The 19,664-nt window shown below is 49.1% G+C and overlaps 1 protein-coding gene across 3 annotated transcripts in view; it reads right to left on the bottom strand.

The window, feature by feature from the left end:
• Positions 1 to 19,664, bottom strand: part of atg10 (ATG10 autophagy related 10 homolog (S. cerevisiae)) — a 381,846-nt gene that overhangs the window by 73,914 nt on the left and 288,268 nt on the right. For all 3 annotated transcript variants that reach the window (XM_038805372.1, XM_038805374.1, XM_038805373.1), the window contains 2 exons: positions 12,176 to 12,302; positions 2,000 to 2,097 (listed from right to left, as the gene is read on the bottom strand). In XM_038805372.1, coding sequence (XP_038661300.1) covers positions 2,000 to 2,097; positions 12,176 to 12,302 — 225 coding nt within the window. The remainder of the gene's footprint in view (positions 1 to 1,999; positions 2,098 to 12,175; positions 12,303 to 19,664) is intronic.

The following is a 19,664-nucleotide window of genomic DNA, read 5'->3' as shown; positions in this document are numbered from 1 at the left end:
TTCCGTGATGGCCACCACATCGTAGTCCCAAGTACCGATCCATGCCTTAGGTTCACCCACCTTATTCCTGATGCTTCTTGCGTTGAAGCATACACACTTCAACCCATCTCCGTGCATGCAAATACTCTCCTTTGTCAGTGTTACCTTCCCCACTGCGTCACTACACGCTTTGGCGTCCTGAATATCGGCTTACATTAGTTGCTGGACTACAAATCCGGTTCCAATTACCCTGCCAAATTAGTTTAAACCCTCCCGAAGAGTACTGGAAAACCTCCCTCCTGGTTCAGATGCAACCCGTCCTGCTTGTACAGGTCCCACCTTCCCCAGAATGCGCTCCAATTGTCCAAATACCTGAAGCCCTCCCTCCTACACCATTCCTGCAGCCCCATGTTCAACTGCACTCTCTCCCTACTCCTAGCCTCGCTATCACGTGGCACTGGCAACAAATCAGAGATGACAAGTCTGTCTGTCCTGGCTTTTAACTTCCAGCCTAACTTCCTAAACACGTTTATTACATCCACACCCCTTTTCCTACCTACGTCGGTGGTACCAATATGCACCACAACGTCTGGCTTCCCCCTCCTCCTTAAGGATCCTGAAGACATGATCCGAGACATCCCTGGCCCTGGCACCCGGGAGGCAACATACCTTCCGGGAGTCTCGCTCGCGAGCACAGAATCTCCTATCTATTCCCCTAACCATTGAATCTCCTGTTACTGTTACTTTTCTATTCTCCCCCTTCCCTTCTGAGCCCCAGAGCCAGACTCAGTGTCAGAGACCTGGCCGCGAGGGCCTTCACCCGGTAGGTCATCCCCACCCAACAGCATCCAAAACGGTATACTTGTTTTGAAGGGGAACGGCCACGAGGGATCCCTGCACTGTATGCCTGTTTGTTTTCTTTCCCCGGACTGTAACTCAGCTACTCTTGTCCTGTACCTTGGGTGTGGTTACCTCCCTGTAACTCTTCTCCATAACCCCCTCTGCCTCCCGGATGATGCAAAGTTCATCCAGCTCCAGCTCCAGTTCCCTAACACGGTCTCTGAGGAGCTGAAGCTGGGTGCACGTCCCGCAGGTATAGTCAGCGGGGACACCGGTGGTTTCCCTCACCACCCACATCCTACAGGAGGAGCATGCAACTGCCCTAGCCTCCAGCCCCTCTTACCTTACAGAATACAGCTGCACTGTGGACCAACTGGAACTCCGCCCTCAGACTCTGCTCCCAGTCAGCTGCACGCTCTGTAAACTCCTGGCTCCCTTCTTGCTTTTTGAGGAAATGAAATGAAAGGAGCAGCTTTCTCCCTCCTCACCTAACTCCCTCAGTCACCAAACTCTCACTATAGTACTCAAATGCACACAAATTCAGCACTCCCTCAGTCACCAAACTCTCACTATAGTACTCAAATGCACACAAATTCAGCACTCCCTCAGACACCAAATTCTCACTATAGTATTCAAATGCACCCAAATTCAGCACTCCCTCAGTACCAAACTCTCACTATAGCACTCAAATGCACCCAAAATCAGCACTCAGTGCAAACAAAATCTGTACTGTAGCTGGCTCACTTTTATACTGTGAATCTAGCCTCTGAAAACTGGCCTAATCCAATTAACTAATTAACAAGCTCCAGCTGCAAGTACCTACACGTAGAACCTTTGTTTAAACCTTTTGTTTAGGCTGATTGAAAATTCACCTTCTTCTAAACCAAACAGCAACTTTTAAGTTAGTTAATTAACTAAATGAAAGAAAGACTAGACTTACGATACAAATGAACCCTCATACTCCCTCAGTCACCAAACTCTCACTATAGCACTCAAATGCACCCAAAATCAGCACTCAGTGCAAACCCAGGAAGATCACAATCTTAAACTGGACAATGGTTGTTGATGAATTTGAAATGAATGAGCAATAATCCATTTTGCTTAAATACACTTCTTGATCTATAGAATTAGTCAGATAATTTCAACATTTCATGGCTTCATTAAACGTATAATAAATTACCTGTTGTGTAATAGTTTCCCAGGGTCCTTGAAAGAGACGTTCTTTGTAACAATCGTGAACTTTTTCCCAAATTTCTTTTAAACCAAGTGATTTGCCATCTAGAATTTCAAAAAATAAAAGAGTTCTGTCATTTACACTGAAGAATGAATTAGAACATTTGAGGTAATTTTACACAAAATGGTTTTTTTCTGTCAGATCCTTTTCAACACCTTTACATGCAACAAAAATAGCAGACATCCATAACTTACAGATGCTGGAAAGCTGAACTAAAAACAGAAAATGCTGAAAATATTCAGCACATCAGGCAGCATCTGTGGATATAAAAGCAGGATTAATGTTTCAGGGCTTTGACCTATTATCAGAACCATAGAAGAGAAACCAGTTGCCATGGATAGAAAAGCGGACCCTGTTCAAAGGGCAGCACGGTAGCAGTGGTTAGCACAGTTGCTTCATAGCTCCAGGGTTACTGGTTCAATTCCCGGCTTGGGTCACTGTCTGTGCGGAGTCTGCACATTCTCCCCGTGTCTGCGTGGGTTTCCTCCGGGTGCTCCGGTTTCTTCCCACAGTCCAAAGGTGTGCAGGTTAGGTAGATTGGCCATGCTAAATTGCCCTTCATGTCCAAAAAAAAGATTAGCTGGGGTTACTGGGTTACGGTAATAGGGTGGAGGTACGGTGTTCTTTCCAAAAGCCGGTGCAGACTTGATGAGCTGAATGTCCTCCTTCTGCACTGTAAATTCTATAAAAACTTCCTTCAGTGATATTAAATAATAATTCAATCTCAGCATTTAGATGACAGAGGCAAGCCATTTTAGCTTCTTCCTTATGATGCACTCTAAGAACGAATCCCACGCTCCCAATAGTGAATAACAGCCACAGAAACTGCATGACAGACATATATGATCCTCCTTGATGAGCTACTGCGATCAATGAATCATAGGAAGTGCTGTATGAGAAAAGACGAACCTGATTGAAATGGCTTCAACAGGCAATTGGAATCGTTGCAAATATAGCTGCAGGGCATACAGCAGATGTCTGGACAGAAAAACATTGGAGACGATACAAGGTTTGGAGAGAATAGAACAGGTACAAGTATCAATTTAGACAGTAGAGAACAAGGTGGTTACACCAAAATCTTCCCAAGTGCACTCAAGCTTCTGATCTACGGATTGGACACTTGAGATAAAACAGTTGAACTGGAAAGGTCATAGGGTTGGGACACCATTTATGAATCAAAATAATTACTTAGAATTTACAGCAGAGGTCTAGGCCATTTAGCCCACCATGTACATGCGGCTTGGTAGCACAGTTGCTTCGCTGCTCCAGGGTCCCAGGTTCGATTTCCAGTCTGGTTCACTGTCTGTGTGGAGTCTGCACGTTCTCCCCGTGTCTGCGTGGGTTTCCTCCGGGTGCTCTGATTTCCTCCCACAGTCCAAAGATGTGCAGGTTAGGTGGATTGGCCATGGAAATTGCCCCTTAGTGTCCAAAAAGGTTAGGAGGGGTTATTGGGTTACGGGGATAGGGTGGAGGCATGGGCTTAAGTAGGGTGCTCTTTCCAAGGGCTGGTGCAGACTCGATGGGCTGAATTGCCTCCTTCTGCCTGTAAGTTCTATGATTCTATGATGCTGGTCATGGGTTCGGTGGGTCTGTGCATGGCTGATGAGCCCAACCCTAGAGCTGCATCATCGGCTGCACACTTGGCGGTGTTTTCGGGAGGTGGGAATGGTCCTTGGTCTCAAGATCACAGGTATTCCTTTTTCAGGCACATTTCCACGCCTCCTCTTGCCGGTGGATGTGCTCTGAAAATTGGGTCCTTTCAATCCGGAGGTTCCTCCAAGTAATTTGTCTTCTGAGCAATGGTCTCCCAGGCATTGACTTCTATGTTGCATTCCTGAGGTAAACCTTCAGGGTGTCTTTAAAATGCTTTGCATGTACTCCTCTTATTCAGGATCCTTCCTTGAGCTGGGCAAAGCAGGTTTGCTTTGGCACCTGGGACTCCAGCATCCTATACACAGGGCCTGCCCAGAGGAGTTGGTTTTGGATGCTCATTGCTTCAATGCTGGTTCTCTTGGTTCCTTCAAGCATACTGATGTTAGTACGCATATCCTCCAAGCGGCTGTGGAGAATCCATCTCAGACAGCGTTGATGGTACCTCTCCAAGGCCTGGAGTTAGCGCCTGTGCATAGTCCAAGTTTCTGATCCATATAGAAGAGTTGAGATGATGGGTGTCACGTCACGGTCATGGAAGACTCTTTCAATAGGCGTCTGAAGACGGAACTCAGGGATTGGATATGATGTTGAATCACTGCATTGATGTCATCCTTAAATGAGATGGTTTCTCCGTTGATCTTGATGGAGAGTTGACCGGATCTTGCCTTGTGGCGGGCTGTTAAAGGACTTCAGTCTTTTTTTTTATGATTTGTCTCCTTTCTTGAAGATGGTGGCAATGATGGCTCCCCTGAGGCGAGCAGGGATTTCTTCTCTGCCCCAGAGTTTCAGGATACTGATGGAGAAGACAGGTGACCACTTCTCCTCCAAGTTTGAAAATCTTCACTGGAATACCATCTACTCCTGCAGCTTTTCCATTGTTCATATGTTTAATGGCGGCTTCAACTTCACCACGCTTGCTGGGGGTCCAAGAACCTCTTTGATGGGGAGTTGGAGGATTTCCACAAACATGTCCTCATCTAAGATTTTATCATGATTTTAGTTGTTTGATGTGTTATCTCCATTGAAGGTTGAGGTTTACTCCGTCTCTCAAGAGGGTTAGAACCACAGAATTCCTACAGTGCAGAAGGAGGTCACTCAGCCCATCGGATCTGCACTGACCCTCTGAAAGAGCACCCTATCTCGGCCAACTCCTCTGCCCTATCCCCATAACCCCACCTAACCCTGGACACTAAGGAGCAAAGCTATCATGGCCAATCCATGGGAGGAGACAAGGCGCACCTGGAGAAAACCCACACAGACACGGGGAGAATGTGCAAACTCCACACAGACAATCACCAAGGCTGGAATTGAACCAGAGTCCCTGGTGCAGTGAGGCAGCAGTGCTGACCACTGTGCCAATGTGCCATTCTGTTTTTAATTTGAACCGGTTTGAGGCTAGGGTGCTGAGTCCATATATTGCTTTGGTGGCACTGAGGAAGCCCCAGATGACGTGCTTGTCGGCGAGGAGTTGTAACTCTTAGTTTTCTCAGTTCACCATTGGTTCTTAATTTCCCTAGTTCTTCTTGTACTTCCACCGTTGCCGTGTGATGAGTTCTCCTCTTTGCCTTGCTGGTAATATTGTTTTGCCAGACGCAGAGAGCCTTTAACCTCTTGTCAATGAGGGTTTGGAAGGTGTGACCATTCCCGTCAAAACAGTCTTGGTGTTTCCTGGTCTTGTAGCCGATGGTTTCGTCCTCACTCGAGGTGATGGCTTTCTTCAGCTTTTTCCAGTTTTCCTCCACCTCATTAGAATGAATGTTTTGGATATTTTGGTGAAGACATTGTTGGAAGTTCGCTAGCATGCTTGTCTTTTGAAGCCATTCGATTTTGATTTTTTTTATGAACTGTCGCTTCTTCTTCCGCTGCTTCTGGTGGAGTTTGATGGTCATAGAGGAGCAGATGAAAAAAGTGGTCTGTCCAGGAGTCGTCTGCACTGGTCATTGCTTTGGTGATGAGGACATTCTTTTGTCACTTCCGGTGGCAGCCATGGAGTGAGTGGTCACATATTTGGTGGCTCCCACTCGAGGTAGACTTCCTCAGTCCTTCCTCACCCAAATTCTTTGGTGTTTGATGGCCAAAGATGCATGAGTGCTGAGGGAAAGGGATACTCTTCTGGTGGGACTGGTTTATGGCTCATCGGATGAGAAGTGCAACGAGGAAGAGACAGCGACATGAGTGTGAAAGCTTTTATGCTGTGAGGCAGGAGAAGATGGCAGAGGGCAGGGGGGCAGTGCTGTCCACCTTGTGGTCTACGGAGCTGCCAGTGGAATTTCTCAATGGCAAGTTTCAGCAGCAGACGAGGGAGACCTCAGAGAACTTGGCTAAGGTGGTGGAGCTGCTTAGGGCAGCGATTGAGCGGGTGGAACAGAGGCAGGAGGCTCAGGGCCTGGCAATCCAAAAGACAGAGGAGTTGTTGGGCGAGTGTGAGGATCGGTTGACCTCGCTGGAGGTGGAGATGGGGATGGTGATGAGCAGCCAGAAAAGGCTGAGGAAGAAGCTGGACGATATTGAGAACTGCTCCAGGAGGCAAAGCCTGCGGATCCTGGGGATGCCTGAAGGCATTGAAGACGTGAAGGCCGGCAAGTATGTGGTGAACATGCGAGAGCTGATGAGGGAGGGGGCTTTGACCAGCCTCTTGAGGAGGACTGAGCGCTGAGGAGGAGGCCGCAGATGGGGAAGCCGCCAAGGGTGATGGTGGTGATGATGGCATCGGTTCCTGGATGAGGAGAGATCCTGAGGTGGATGAAACAAACCATGAAGTGTATCTGGGAGGACAGTGAGCTGCGGATTTACCAGGACCTGGGAGCAGAGGTGGCCAAGCGGATGGTCAGTACAACCGGATTAAGACCGCCCTCCACAAGAAGGGGGCAAAGTTGTACCCTGTCCGCTTGTGAGGTACGCACCAGAAGCACGAGGTTTTAAAAATGTTTTTTTAAATTCTCCTCCTTTTTCACATTGTCTCCCAAATTTCCACCCAACAATAAACAATAATCAGTAATGAATGTAATGTCAATCCCCATATCAATAACAACGATCCCATCCTCCCACCAAGCCCCAGACATTGGCCCGCATGTTAACATAAACAAATGACAAAAAGGAATCAGGAATCACCCAGTCACCATTAACACATGCAGTCCCACTCCACCCAACCCCCTAATGTTCGATGGGATCCAATTCTCGAAACTGCACAATGAAAAACGCCCATGAATTGTAGAATCCCTCCATCCTTCCCCTCAGTTCAAATTTCAAGCATCAAGAATTCCAGCAGGTTCCCCCGCCACGCCAGGGCACAGGATGGAGAGGTTGATCTCCACCCTAACAGGATCTACCTTCGGGCAATCAATGAGGCGAAGGCTACAACATCTGCCTCTGCGCCCGTTTCCAACTCCGGATGGTCCAACACCCTGAATATGGCCTCCCGAGGGCCCGGGTCATGTTTCACATGCACCACTTTAGAGATTACCCGAAACACCTCCTTCCAGTATTCCTCCAGTTTTGGACAGGACCAAAACATGTGAACGTGGTGTGCAGGGCCCTCCCGCAACGTTCACATACATCTTTTACCCCCTCAAAGAGCCGGCTCATCCTCGTCCTTGAAAGGTAAGCTCTATACACTACCTTCAGCTGTATCAGCCCCAACCTCGCGCACGAGGTGGAGGCATTCACTCTCCGGAGCACCTCACACCAGAACGCCTCCTCCATACCCTCTCCCAACTCTTCCTCCCACTTTGCCTTGATCCCTTTTGGCGGCGCCTTCTTCTCCTCAACAATAGCCCCGTAAACCGCTGACACTACCTCCTTCTCCAGTCCCCCTGTTGTCAGCACTTCCTCCAGCAATGTGGAAGCCGGCTCTACTGGGAAGCACTGTATCTCCTTTCCAGTAAAGTCTCGAACCTGCATGAATCTAAATATTTCCCCCTGCTCAGCCCATACTTCACTCCCAGCTCATTCAATCCCGCAAAACGACCCCCAAGAAACAAATCTTTTAGTGTCCTAATTCCTTTCTCCTTTCACCTCCGAAAATTTCCATCCCACTTCTCTGGCTCAGATCTATGGTTCCCCCGAATCGGCATTTCCTTTGACCCTGCCCCCAACCCGAAGTGCTGTTGAAACTGCCTCCAATTTCTCAACTAAGCTATTACTACCGGACTCCCTCAGTATCTCCCCGGGGCCGTCAGGAGCGGCGCCGTCGCTGGTACCTTGAATCCCGACCCCCTACCCAAACTCTCCTCCATTCTGACCCATTGGGAGTCAACCCCTCTGACCCAGCTCTGTACCTTCTCCACATTCGCTGCCCAGTAATAATACATCAGGTTCGGAAGACCCAAATCCCCTGCCTGCCTTCCTCTCTGTAGTAGCACCTTTTTAATTCTGGCCACCTTCCCTCCCCATACGAACAAGGTAATCATCCCTTCAATCTCTCTAAAAAATGCCTTTGGCAGGAAAATCGGCAGGCTTTGAAAAATAAACAGGAATCACGGCAGCACAGTCATTTTAACCACCTGTACCCGACCCGCCAATGACAGAGGGAGACCATCCCACCTTGCCAGATCAGCTTTCACTCTCCCCAACAAACTAGAAATGTTATACCTACGGAGCACCCCCCCACCCCCAATTCCGAGCAACCTGCATCCCCAGGTATCTAAAGTGAGTCCCTGCCTTACGAAATGGCAACCCCCCCATCCCTGCCCCCACCCCTGGACGAGACACCAGAAAATATTCACTCGTCTCGATTAAATTTGTACCCTGAGAAAGATCCAAACACCCGAAGCAGCTCCAGTATTCCCCCTATTGACACATTTGGTTCTGACATGTCTAATAACAAGTCATCGGCATATAAGGACACCCCTGTGCTCTATTCCCCCCCACACTGTCCCTTTTCATACCCCCGAACTTCTTAATGCGATGGCCAATGGCTCAATCGCGAGTGCAAACAGCAGGGGTGATATAGGACATCCCTACCTAGTCCCACGGTGGAGAGGAATGTATTCTGAGCTGATGATATTTGTGCGGACACTGGCCCTTGGCTCCTTATATAATAGCTTTACCCAGTCCGCAAATCTGGGTCCAATCCCAAACCACTCTCGAACTGCCATCAAGTACCCCCATTCTACCCGGTCAAACGTTTTCTCGGCGTCCAATGCCACAGCCACCTGTTTCCTTCCCCTCCGCCGGTACCATAACCATGTTCAATACACTCCTAATATTCGAAAAGAGCTGCCTCCCTCTCACAAACCCGGTCTGATCTTCACTATCATCTTCAGGAGGCACTCCTCTAGTCTACCTGCCAGTACCTTCGCCCATATCTTTGCGTTTAAAAGTGATATGGGCCCATACAACCCACACTCTGTCAGATCTTTATCTTTCTTAAGTAGCAGGGAAATCAATGTCTGCCCCAAAGTTTGTGGTAACACCCCTTCCCTATCGCCTCCTCAAACATCCCCACCATCAGCGATACCAGCTTATTTTTGAATTTTTTATAATATTCCACCGGAAATCCATCCGGCCCTGCCACCTTCCCCGGCTTCATCCTCCCAACTGCTGCTCCACTATCGCCCCCTCTAATGTAGACCTGTCCCCTCCCAGCCTCCCCGGACAGGCGCCAGAATGTGGCGACTAGTGGCTTTTCACAGTAACTTCATTGAAGCCTACTCGTGACAATAAGCGATTTTCATTTCATTTCATAACCTCGCGTACTCCAGCCCATCTAGAAATTCCTGCATTTCCCGGCCTCCCCCAAGTGGCTCTGACCTGTACAACCTCTGATAGAATTCCTTTAAGAACTTGTTAATCTGATCTGGAGCTACCACGAACTTCCCTGCCCTGTCCCGCACCTGGACAATTTCCCTTGTCGCAGCCTCCTTACGGAGCTGCCGGCCAACATACCTTCTCTCCATGCTCGTAAACTGCCCCCTTTGCTCGCCTCAATTGGCGTACCACCTTCCTGGTTGATAGTCGGTCAAAGCTCGCCTGGAGTTTCTTCCTCTTTTCCAACTGCGCTCGGTCCCTATCTTCTGCATACCTCCTGTCTACCTCCAGCATCGCATCTATTACCCACTGATGTTCCAACCTCCCCTCTTTGTCTAGCCTAGCCTTGAACGAGATCACCTCACCAATCACCACCGCCTTCAAAGCCTCCCAGACAACTGCCTTTGACACCTCACCCGTGAAGTTAAAACCTACCTATTCCTCGATTACTTTTTCAATTTTGTCACAGAACCTGTGGTCCCCAAACAGTCCCACATCTAACTTCCACCCTGGTTTCTGTACCATCCCCTTCTCCAGTACCATATCTAGCCAAGCAAGAGTTTTGTTTTGACTCGTCGGAGAAGGCAATGGACTTTATGGGGGACCATGGACTGGGAGGAGTGTGAGGACATTGAACTTTGGAGAGGAGTTCTGTGTAAAATGTGGGGCACATTGTTTGGTGGTTTGGTGCAGGTGATGGTGAGTGAGCCTTTTTGCTTTTCTTTGTATGTTGGTTGTTTGGAGGGATGAGGGGAGGGGCGGACTGGGGGATGAGGGATAGTCCCCAGGTGGGGGCCACCATGCTAGCTGATTTGGCTAGTTAATAGGAATGAAGAGGGGGGTTGTCAGGAGAAGGGTGTGGGGATGTGTGGAATGGATTGGTTCTTTGATTGGGTTTTGGGGGGGGGGGTGAGTGAAGGTTTCTGACATGGGCGTGGTTGATGTGGCACAGTTGGTTAGGGAGGGCTAGTGGCGGACGTCTTGGGGCTGGCCTGGAAAAGTGCAAAACGCGGACAGGGGAGAGCTGGTTAAGGAAGAGTTATGATTTATCAGCAGGTGAAGAGGCAGAGAGGGGACTGGTTATTTGGAACATGCGAGGTTGACTAGGCCGGTTAAGTGGTCACGTGTTTTTGCACACTTGAGGAGTTTGAAGGCAGACGTTGTGTTCTTGCAGGAGACACACCTGAAGTTGGGAGGTCAGGTGAGGCTGAGGAAGAGATGGGTGGGGGAAGTGTTCCACTCGGGGTTCGACATGAAGATGAGGGGGTGGCGATGCTGGTCAATAAGAAAGTGGCTTCTGTGGTGGGTAACATTGTAGCCGACCTGGGGGGCTGGTATGTGATGGTCAGTGGGAAGTTGGAGGGAATACCAGTGCTCCGGTTTCCTCCCACAGTCCAAAGATGTGCAGGTGAGGTGGATTGGCTATGCAAAAATTGGCCTTAGTGTCCATAAAAAAGGTTAGGTGGGGTTACTGGGATAGGGTGGTGGTTTCTGAATAGGGTGGAGGCTTAGGTAGGATGCTCTTTCCAAGGGCCGATGCAAATTGGATGTAAATTCTATGATTTTATGATAATCTTTATTATCACAAATAGGCTTACATTAACACTGCAATGAAAAGCCCCTGGTCGCCATATTCCGGCGCCTGTTCAGGTATGCAGAGGGGGAATTCAGCATGTCCAAATTACCTAACAGCACTTCTTTCGGGACTTGTAATAATAATAACGTAGGAGGAAACCGGAGCACCCGGAGGAAACCCACGCAGACACGGGGAGAACGTGCAACTCCGCACAGACAGTGACCCAAGCCGGGTATCGAACCTGGTACCTTGGAGCTGTGAAACAACAATGCTACCCACTGTACTATCGGGCTGCCCATATTCAAGCGTTGCTGTGATTATGTTCCTTTTTCTGCCTGCTGTAAAGGCTCCTTCCCCAAGCTGGAGACTCTGCTTCCCAGGCACTGTCAACTTGGCCAAAAGCAGGACTGATTAAAATGGGGTGTGTGAAAATGGGGTCACACTGTAAATGTGTTTGAGAAGCACAGGTGTAGGGGGGTACCTTCAAATGTATACAATAAATGCATTTGGATTTACGAACCTGAAATGGAAGCATTATAACATTACCCATAATCCAGAAAATTCTGAAATCCAGAAATGCCTCACTTCGAGGGATTCCAGAATGGAGAGGTTACAGTGTATATTGTTTTTGACTGCAAGTATTGTGCAGTGCAGCGTGAAATGGAAGCATACCCAGAGTCCTGGAAAGGAAGCTAGTGAGCTTTACTGCAGGAGTGTACATTGGCAGGGGAAATGTGCTTTAAAAGGAAATAAGGCAAATTGGGTAGCATGGTGAGTGCCACAACAAGCATAGTGACTGAGTCTCAAGTTGAAACAGTAGGAAGCCGCAGGCCCATTCAACTGGGATGAAAGTCGCTGATAGGTGGGGACGGTGCAGTTAAAGGGAGGGTGACGAGAAGGAATTCAAAAGAGAAGCTGCAGAAAGTGGAGCCGAGGAGCAAGGTCATTTGATATGGAAATACAATGAAAGGGGGAGGATACTTAAAAGTCAGAGACAGGAAGGGAAAGGGGCAGAAAAGCTTGGGGCCAAGGTATCAGCCATGACATGTTACATTAAAGGCAGAAGAAACAGAGGTTAAAATAGTCGACAGTTAAACATTGCATTGACTGAAACATGAATTCAATTGACACTGAGCCTAACATACCTGAATAACAAGCTCTGAAATACAGCACAGGTGCCAAATAACTGCTGGAGTAGACAACGTGGTACTCGTACCGAATTAATTCTGATGTTGTGACCTGGGCTTCACCAGCGTCCATCTCCATGTTAACCTAAAATAAAGATAAAGCATTGCACAACTTGGTCACTGTTATTAAAATTCCCAGTTTTCAGGGTTAACTGATAAAACATCACCAACACAAAATTCTGCAATATTTATTTTAAAATTCCAAAATATTCCATGAAAGAATACACATTCTGACCAGAGGCTCCACATACGTCCATCAAGCTGCTTTTCCAATATAATTAATAACCAATTGTCACCAACAATCATGGTTAGTTACGCAACCAGTCTTTTTACTTCCTTCCTATGACAGCAAAATGGCCAAGATTTTCCGCTCCTGTTCGCATTCGGCGTGAATAACAACGGGAGTGCAAAATCTTCCGGTGGCAATGTTTAGCACTGCTGCCTCACAGCTCCAGGGACCGGGTTCAAGTCCGGCCTCGGGTGACTGTCTGTGTGAAGTTTGTCCATCTGTGTGTGTTTCCTCCAGGGGATTTCCTCCAGGTGCTCCGGTTTCCTCCCACAGTCCAAAGATGTGCAGGTTAGGTGGATTGGCCATGCTAAATTGTCCCTGAGTGTCCAAAAAGTTAGGTTGGGTTTCAGGTATAGGCGATAGGGTGGAATTGTGGGCTTAAGTAGGGTGCTCTTCCGGCAACACGGTGGCGCAGTGGTTAGCACTACTGCCTCACAGTGCCGAGGTCCCTGTCCGTGTGGAATTTGCACGTTCTCCCCGTGCTTGTGTGGTTTTTGCCCCGACAACCCAAAGATCTGTAGGGTAGGTGGACTGGCCCCTTAATTGGAAAAAATGAATTGGGTACTCTAAATTTATAAAAAATTAGGTGCTCTTTACAAGGGCAGGTGCAAACTTGATGGGCCGAATGTCTCCTTCTGCACTGTAAATTCTTTTTTTTTTTTTTTTTATAAATTTAGAGTACCCAATTATTTTTTCTAATTAAGGGGCAATTTAGCATGGCCAATCCACCTACTCTGCACATTTTTGAGTTGTGGGGGCGAAACCCACACAGACAGTGCACTGTAAATTCAATGATTCTATGATCCTGCGAGAGGCTCAAAACACGTTATGCATCGGAATGAATTCTCGTTCTGATTGTACCCATCCCCCACTGGTGACACAAATGGGATTCCTGGCATTGAACCCCATTCGAATAAATTTAAATTACTAGGCCTCTACGGCTGATAATCCCATTCCCTCCACCTCCCTCCTGTTATATACATAGAAACATACATAAAAATAGAAGCAGGAGGAGTCCATTCGGCCCTTTAAGCCTGCTCTGCCATACATTATGATTATGGCTGATCAACAAGTTCAATACCCTGATCTTGTCTTCCTCCCATATTCCTTGATCCCTTTAGCCCCAAGAGCTATATCTAATTCCTTCTTGAAATTACACAACGTTTTGGCCTCAACTTACTATTGTAAGAAGTCTTACAACACCAGGTTAAAGTCCAACAGGTTTGTTTCAAACACTAGCTTTCGGAGCACTGCTCCTTCCTCAGGCTCCTTCCTTTCACCTGAGGAAGGAGCAGTGCTCCAAAAGCTAGTGTGTGAAACAAACCTGTTGGACTTTAACCTGGTGTTGTAAGACTTCATACTGTGCTCACCCCAGTCCAACGCTGCCATCTCCACATCACACTTACTATAGTAGTGAATTCCACAGATTTACCACTCTCTGGGTGAAGACATTTCTCCTCACCCCAATCGCAAAATATTTACCCCTTATCCTCAAACAATAACCCCTAATTCTGGACACCCCCACCATCAGGAACATCCTTTCAAGAATCTACATTGTCTAATCCTGCTGGAATTTAATAAGTTTCTATGCGATCCCCTCTCACTCTTCTCAACTCCAATGAATATAATCCTAACTCAGTTAGTCTCTCTTCATATGACAGTCTGCCATCCCAGGAATCAGTCTAGTAAATTTTCGCTGCACTCCCTCCATTGCATGAACATCCTTCCTCAGATAAGGACATCAAAACTGCACACAATACCCCAGGTGTGGCCTCACCGATGCCCTATACAATTGCAGTAAAACATCCCGATTCCGAGACTCAAATCCTCTCACTATGAAGGTCAACATACCATTTACCTTCTTTACTGCCTGCTGTACCTGTGTGCTTACTTTGAGTGACTGATGCATGAGGACAGCAAGGTTTTGCTGAGTATCCATTATACCTATTCAAATAATAATCTACTTTCCTATTTATTGCAACATTTATCCACATTATACAGCATCTACCTGCATGTGCACAATCACTCAGCCTGTCCAAACTCCGCTGAAGAATCTCTGCATCCTCCCCTTCCACTCAATTTTGTATCATCTGCAAATTTGGAGATAATGCATTTAGTTCCCTCATCCCAAATCGTGAATGTGTAATGTGAACAGTTGGGGTCCTAGCACAGGTCCCTATGTTACCCACTGGTCACTGCCTGTCAATCGGAAAAAGACCCATTTGATCCAACTTTCTGCTTCCTGTCTGCTAACCAGCTTTCTATGCATCTCAAGGCACTACCCACAATCCCATGCGCTTTAACTTTACATCATGATCTGCTATGTGAGACCTTGTCGAAAGCCTTCTGAAAGCCTAAATAAACCACTTCCTCTGGCTCTCCCTGATCTACTACTACCACTACTACTACTACTAATAATAATAATCACTTATTGTCACAAGCAGGCTTCAATGAAGTTACTGTGAAAAGTGCCTAGTCGCCACATTCTGGCGCCTGTTCGGGGAGGCCGGTACGGGAATTGAACCCGCGCTACTGGCATTGTTCTGCATTACAAGCCAGCTGTTTAGCCCACTGTGCTAAACCAGCACTAGTTACATCTTCAGAGAATTATAGTAGATTTGTCAAGCATGATTTCCCTTTCATCAGTCCATGCTGACTATGTCTGATTATACCATTGCTTTCCAAATGCTGTGCTATGAAATCTTTGATAATGGACTCCAGCAACTTCCCTACTACCAACGTTAGGTTCACTGGTCTGCAGTTCCCTGTTTTCTCTCTACCTCCCTTTTTGAATAACGGAAATATATTAGCTGCCCCCCAATCTGTAGGGGCCATTCCAGAGTCCAAAGAATGGATCTATTTCTAGGGCTACTTCCTTAAGTACTCTGTGATGAAGACTATTAGGCCCTGGAGATTTATCTGCCTTCAATCCCATTAATCTCCCTATTCACATTGGCATGACGGCACAATGTGGTGAATTACAATTGCTTTCCCAAACGTACACCTGGCAGCAGGGCCAGCCCAAAGCACCGGCAACTCGGGCAGTCGCCCGGGGCGCCATGTGCTCGGGGGCGCCAGAGACTCGGGTCCCGCGCATGCGCAGTTGGGCCTGTGCCAACCAGCGCATGCGCGGTGGCCGCCCTCCCCCAGGGCGGCCCCCTCCGTCCGCCCCCCCCTCGGCACCGCCCCCACCTCCGTCCGCCCGCCCCCCCCCCTCGGGTCCGCCCGCCCCCCCTCGGGTCCGCCCCCCCTCCCCCGCCTCGGGCCCGCCCCCCCCTCCCGCCTCCCGCCTCGGTCCCGCCCCCCCCCCCGGCCCCGCCCCCCCAAGGGCGCCGAAGTTCAGCTTGCCCGGGGCGCCAGCAACCCTAGGGCCGGCGCTGCCTGGCAGGTAGAACCCAACAGAGAGCTCAGATGAGTGCATCGCTCAGGGGGAGACATGACCAGGCAGTACAGACCAGGGAGGGCCAGTGTGACCTTGTGGGACCCCACCCTTGGATTTCTCCACCCCAGGAGTTTCCCACGTTACGGCAGTGAAAATCGCTGTTGGGACCAGGTGGCATCAACGCCAATTTTCCCATCCCCTTCGATACTCGGCATTAAAACCTCAAAATTCTGTCCATGATCATGAATGAGCAAAACACACACAAAATTTGGTGAAACACCAAAATCTAAAAAGCCAAGCACTAAAACCCAGAATTGATGCTTTTCTTTTAAAAAGGTACAGTTTTGTTGCAGACTGGGGGGAAGTTTTGGGATAATTTCTCCCTTATTCCGCACCTCTCGATTAACTTGTTAACACAGTTATGCTGAATATGTTGCAGAATTGTGGGCAGCACGGTAGCATGGTGGTTAGCATAAATGCTTCACAGCTCGAGGGTCCCAGGTTCGGTTCCCGGCTGGGTCACTGTCTGGGCGGAGTTTGCACGTCCTCCCCGTGTGTGCGTGGGTTTCCTCCGGGTGCTCCAGTTTCCTCCCACAGTCCAAAGATGTGCGGGTTAGGTGGATTGGCCATGCTAAATTGCCCGTAGAGTCCTAAAAAGTAAGGTTAAGGGGGGGGGGGGGGTTGTTGGGTTACGGGTATAGGGTGGATGCGTGGGTTTGAGTAGGGTGATCATTGCTCGGCACAACATCGAGGGCTGAAGGGCCTGTTCTGTGCTGACTGTTCTATGTTCTATGTTCTGCCTCACAGCAGTACTTCCTGAGGGGGCAGAATTTGGAAAATACTCCCAAAATTAGGCCCATTTTGCCTGCAACAATTTACCTTTAAATTTCCTGCCATCAAATTAGCAAGAATTTAAAATGTAGCACTATGAATTGGGACCAGAGGAAAGCATGAAAATGGCATGATATATGCCTTTGCTAAGCATGAAAATTAAAATTTCAAGCTGTCTCACATTCACTCAAGCATATTAGACACAGCACTTTTCGGACATGAAATCATGAAAATGCACTCAAAGAAACAGAAAATATAGTGCAGCCTTAGTACGGATTACATGGAAAGAACCATTGTCTCTAATTTATATGACCTCTTGTCCGATGTCCAGCACTGCATGAACTGAAATTTCCTCCAACTACATAGGGTAAACCAAAGCCACTGCTTTCGATTCATTCCACAAACTCCAATCCCTAGTCACTAACTTTAACCCTCTCTGCTTTTGGCTTAGCATCCCCAATATTAATTGCTCCACCATTAGTGGCCATGATATCTGATGAGACCATCAATTCACAAGACACGTGATTGGAAGTGAACAGTGGTTTTAATAGTCTTACAACTGAGCCTGCCTGCGATGAGATGAACTGGCAGCAGGCTCACGACTGCAGAGCTTTATACTTCTGGTTAGTGGGAGGAGCCATGGGTGGAGCCATGGGCGGAGCCAAGGGTGGAGCCCAGTACAAACTCATCTCCCCCTCTGGGCAGAGCCACGCAACGGCTCGTATACAGAGCCCACAAGGACACAATACATATGATACAATACAGTGTGAATTACTAGGTTTATAATTCACCACATTCACCCCCTGTAAAAAAATCAATGCCGGCGGGGGTGATGGATCTACAAATTGAGCCGGTCCGGCGGCCGAGTCGTCCTTTGTGGTCGGCGAAGCACCGGGGTTGCAGCCTCTTCTGGTGGCTGGGTGGTGACGGTCGGTGAGCGCACGATAGTGGACTCCGGGGGTGATTCAGTCCAAGCTTCGTACCTGACTGGTTCGACTGGCGGCGGGGAGCGCCAGAAACCCATAGGCGCGGGGTCGCGGAGCACAGGCAGTGAACCTGTAGGTGCGGGGCGCGGAGGGTTGTGCGGGGTGTAGTGTGAGGGGTACCTTGGCGGTAGTGGTGATGGGATTGGATCCTGCAGGCGCCAGGTCCCGGAGGGAAACAGTGTCCTGACGGCCGTCAGGGTATTCGATGAAAGCGTATTGGGGGTTCGAGTGGAGTAGGAGCACTCTCTCTACGAGTGGATCAGTTTTATGTGCCCGGAGGAGAACCGGGCCCGGTGTCTTCAACCATGCTGGGAGCGAAACCCCCGTGGTAGTGCCCCTAGAAAAAACAAATAGCTGTTCGTGAGGGGTCTGGTTGGTGGCTGTGCATTGGAGGGACCTAATAGCATGGAGTGCGTCGGGGAGGACTTCCTGCCAATGGGATGTCGGGAGATTCCTGGACCAGAGGGTCAGTAGGACAGTCTTCCAGACCGTCGCGTTCTCCCTGTCCACCTGCCCGTTCCCCCTGGAGTTGTAGTTGGTAGTCCTGCTCGAGGCGATGCCCTAGTCGAGCAGGTACTGACGTAGCTCGTCGCTCATAAAGGACGAACCCCTGTCGCTGTGTATGTAGCTGGGGAACCTGAACAGGGTGAAGATACTGTGCAGAGCTCTGATGACTGTGTGGGAGGTCATATCGGGGCACGGGATAGCAAAGGAGAAGCGGGAGAACTCGTCGATGACGTTCAGGAAGTACTCATTCCGATTGGTCAAGGGGAGTGGCCCTTTGAAATCGATGCTCAGGCGTTCAAAGGTCCGGGAGGCCTTTACCAGGTGGGCCCTGTCTGGTCTATAGAAGTGCGGTTTGCACTCCGCGCAGATCGGGCAATCCCTGGTGACAGCTTTTACCTCCTTGGTGGAGAAAGGCAGATTTCGGGCTTTGACGTAGTGGGCGAGCCGGGTGACCCCCGGGTGGCAGAGGTCATTGTGGATAGCTTTCAGGCGGTCGTCTTGCGCGCTGGCGCACGTGCCGCGGGACAGGGCATCTGGGGGCTCGTTGAGCTTCCAGGGTCGATACATAATATCGTACTTGTAGGTGGAGAGTTTGATCCTCCACCGCAGGATTTTATCATTTTAAATTTTGCCCCTTTGTGAGTTGTCAAACATGAAGGCAACCGATCTTTGGTCGGTGATGAGGGTGAACCTCCTACCTGCGAGGTAGTGCCTCCAGTGTCGCATAGCTTCCACGATGGCTTGTGCTTCCTTTTTGACTGAGGAGTGTTGAAGTTCCGAAGCGGAGAGGGTCCGGGAAAAATAGACGACTGGTCTCCCTGCCTGATTTAGAGTGGCTGCGAGAGCGACCTCTGAGGCGTCGCTCTCCACCTGGAAGGGGACGGATTCATCCACCGCCCGCATGGCCGCTTTGGTGATGTCCTCCTTGATAAGGTGAAGGCCTGGCGAGCCTCATCTGACAGAGGAAAGAGTGTGGCCTTAAATAGTGGGCGGGCTTTGTCCGCATACTGAGGGACCCACTGGGCATAATACGAGAAGAATCCCAGGCACCCTTTAAGGGCCCTGGGACAATGAGGGAGAGGGAGTTGTAAGAGTTGTATACGGTCCGGGACGGGGCGCAGGACTCCGTTTTCCATGACATAGCCGAGGACATAGCCATAGCCTGGTCGTGCGGAAAACGCATTTCTCCGTGTTATACGTGAGGTTGAGTTTCTGGGCAATCTGGAGAAATCGATGGAGGTTAGCGTCGTGGCCCTACTGATCATGGCTGCAGATGGTGATGTTATCCAAGTACGGAAACGTGGCCCGCAGCCCGTTCTGCTCCACCATTCGGTCCATTGCTCATTGGAACACCGAGACCCCATTCGTGACGCCAAAGGGAACCCGGAGGAAATGGAAGAGGCGGCCATCTGCCTCGAACGCCGTGTAGTGGCGGTCCTCCGGGCGGATTGG

Source organism: Scyliorhinus canicula, chromosome 8 (assembly GCF_902713615.1).
Source record: "Scyliorhinus canicula chromosome 8, sScyCan1.1, whole genome shotgun sequence".
NCBI classification, from domain to species: Eukaryota; Metazoa; Chordata; class Chondrichthyes; order Carcharhiniformes; family Scyliorhinidae; genus Scyliorhinus; species Scyliorhinus canicula.
The sequence above is the reverse complement of the archived record's forward strand: the minus strand, read 5'-3'. Positions and strand labels throughout refer to the sequence as shown.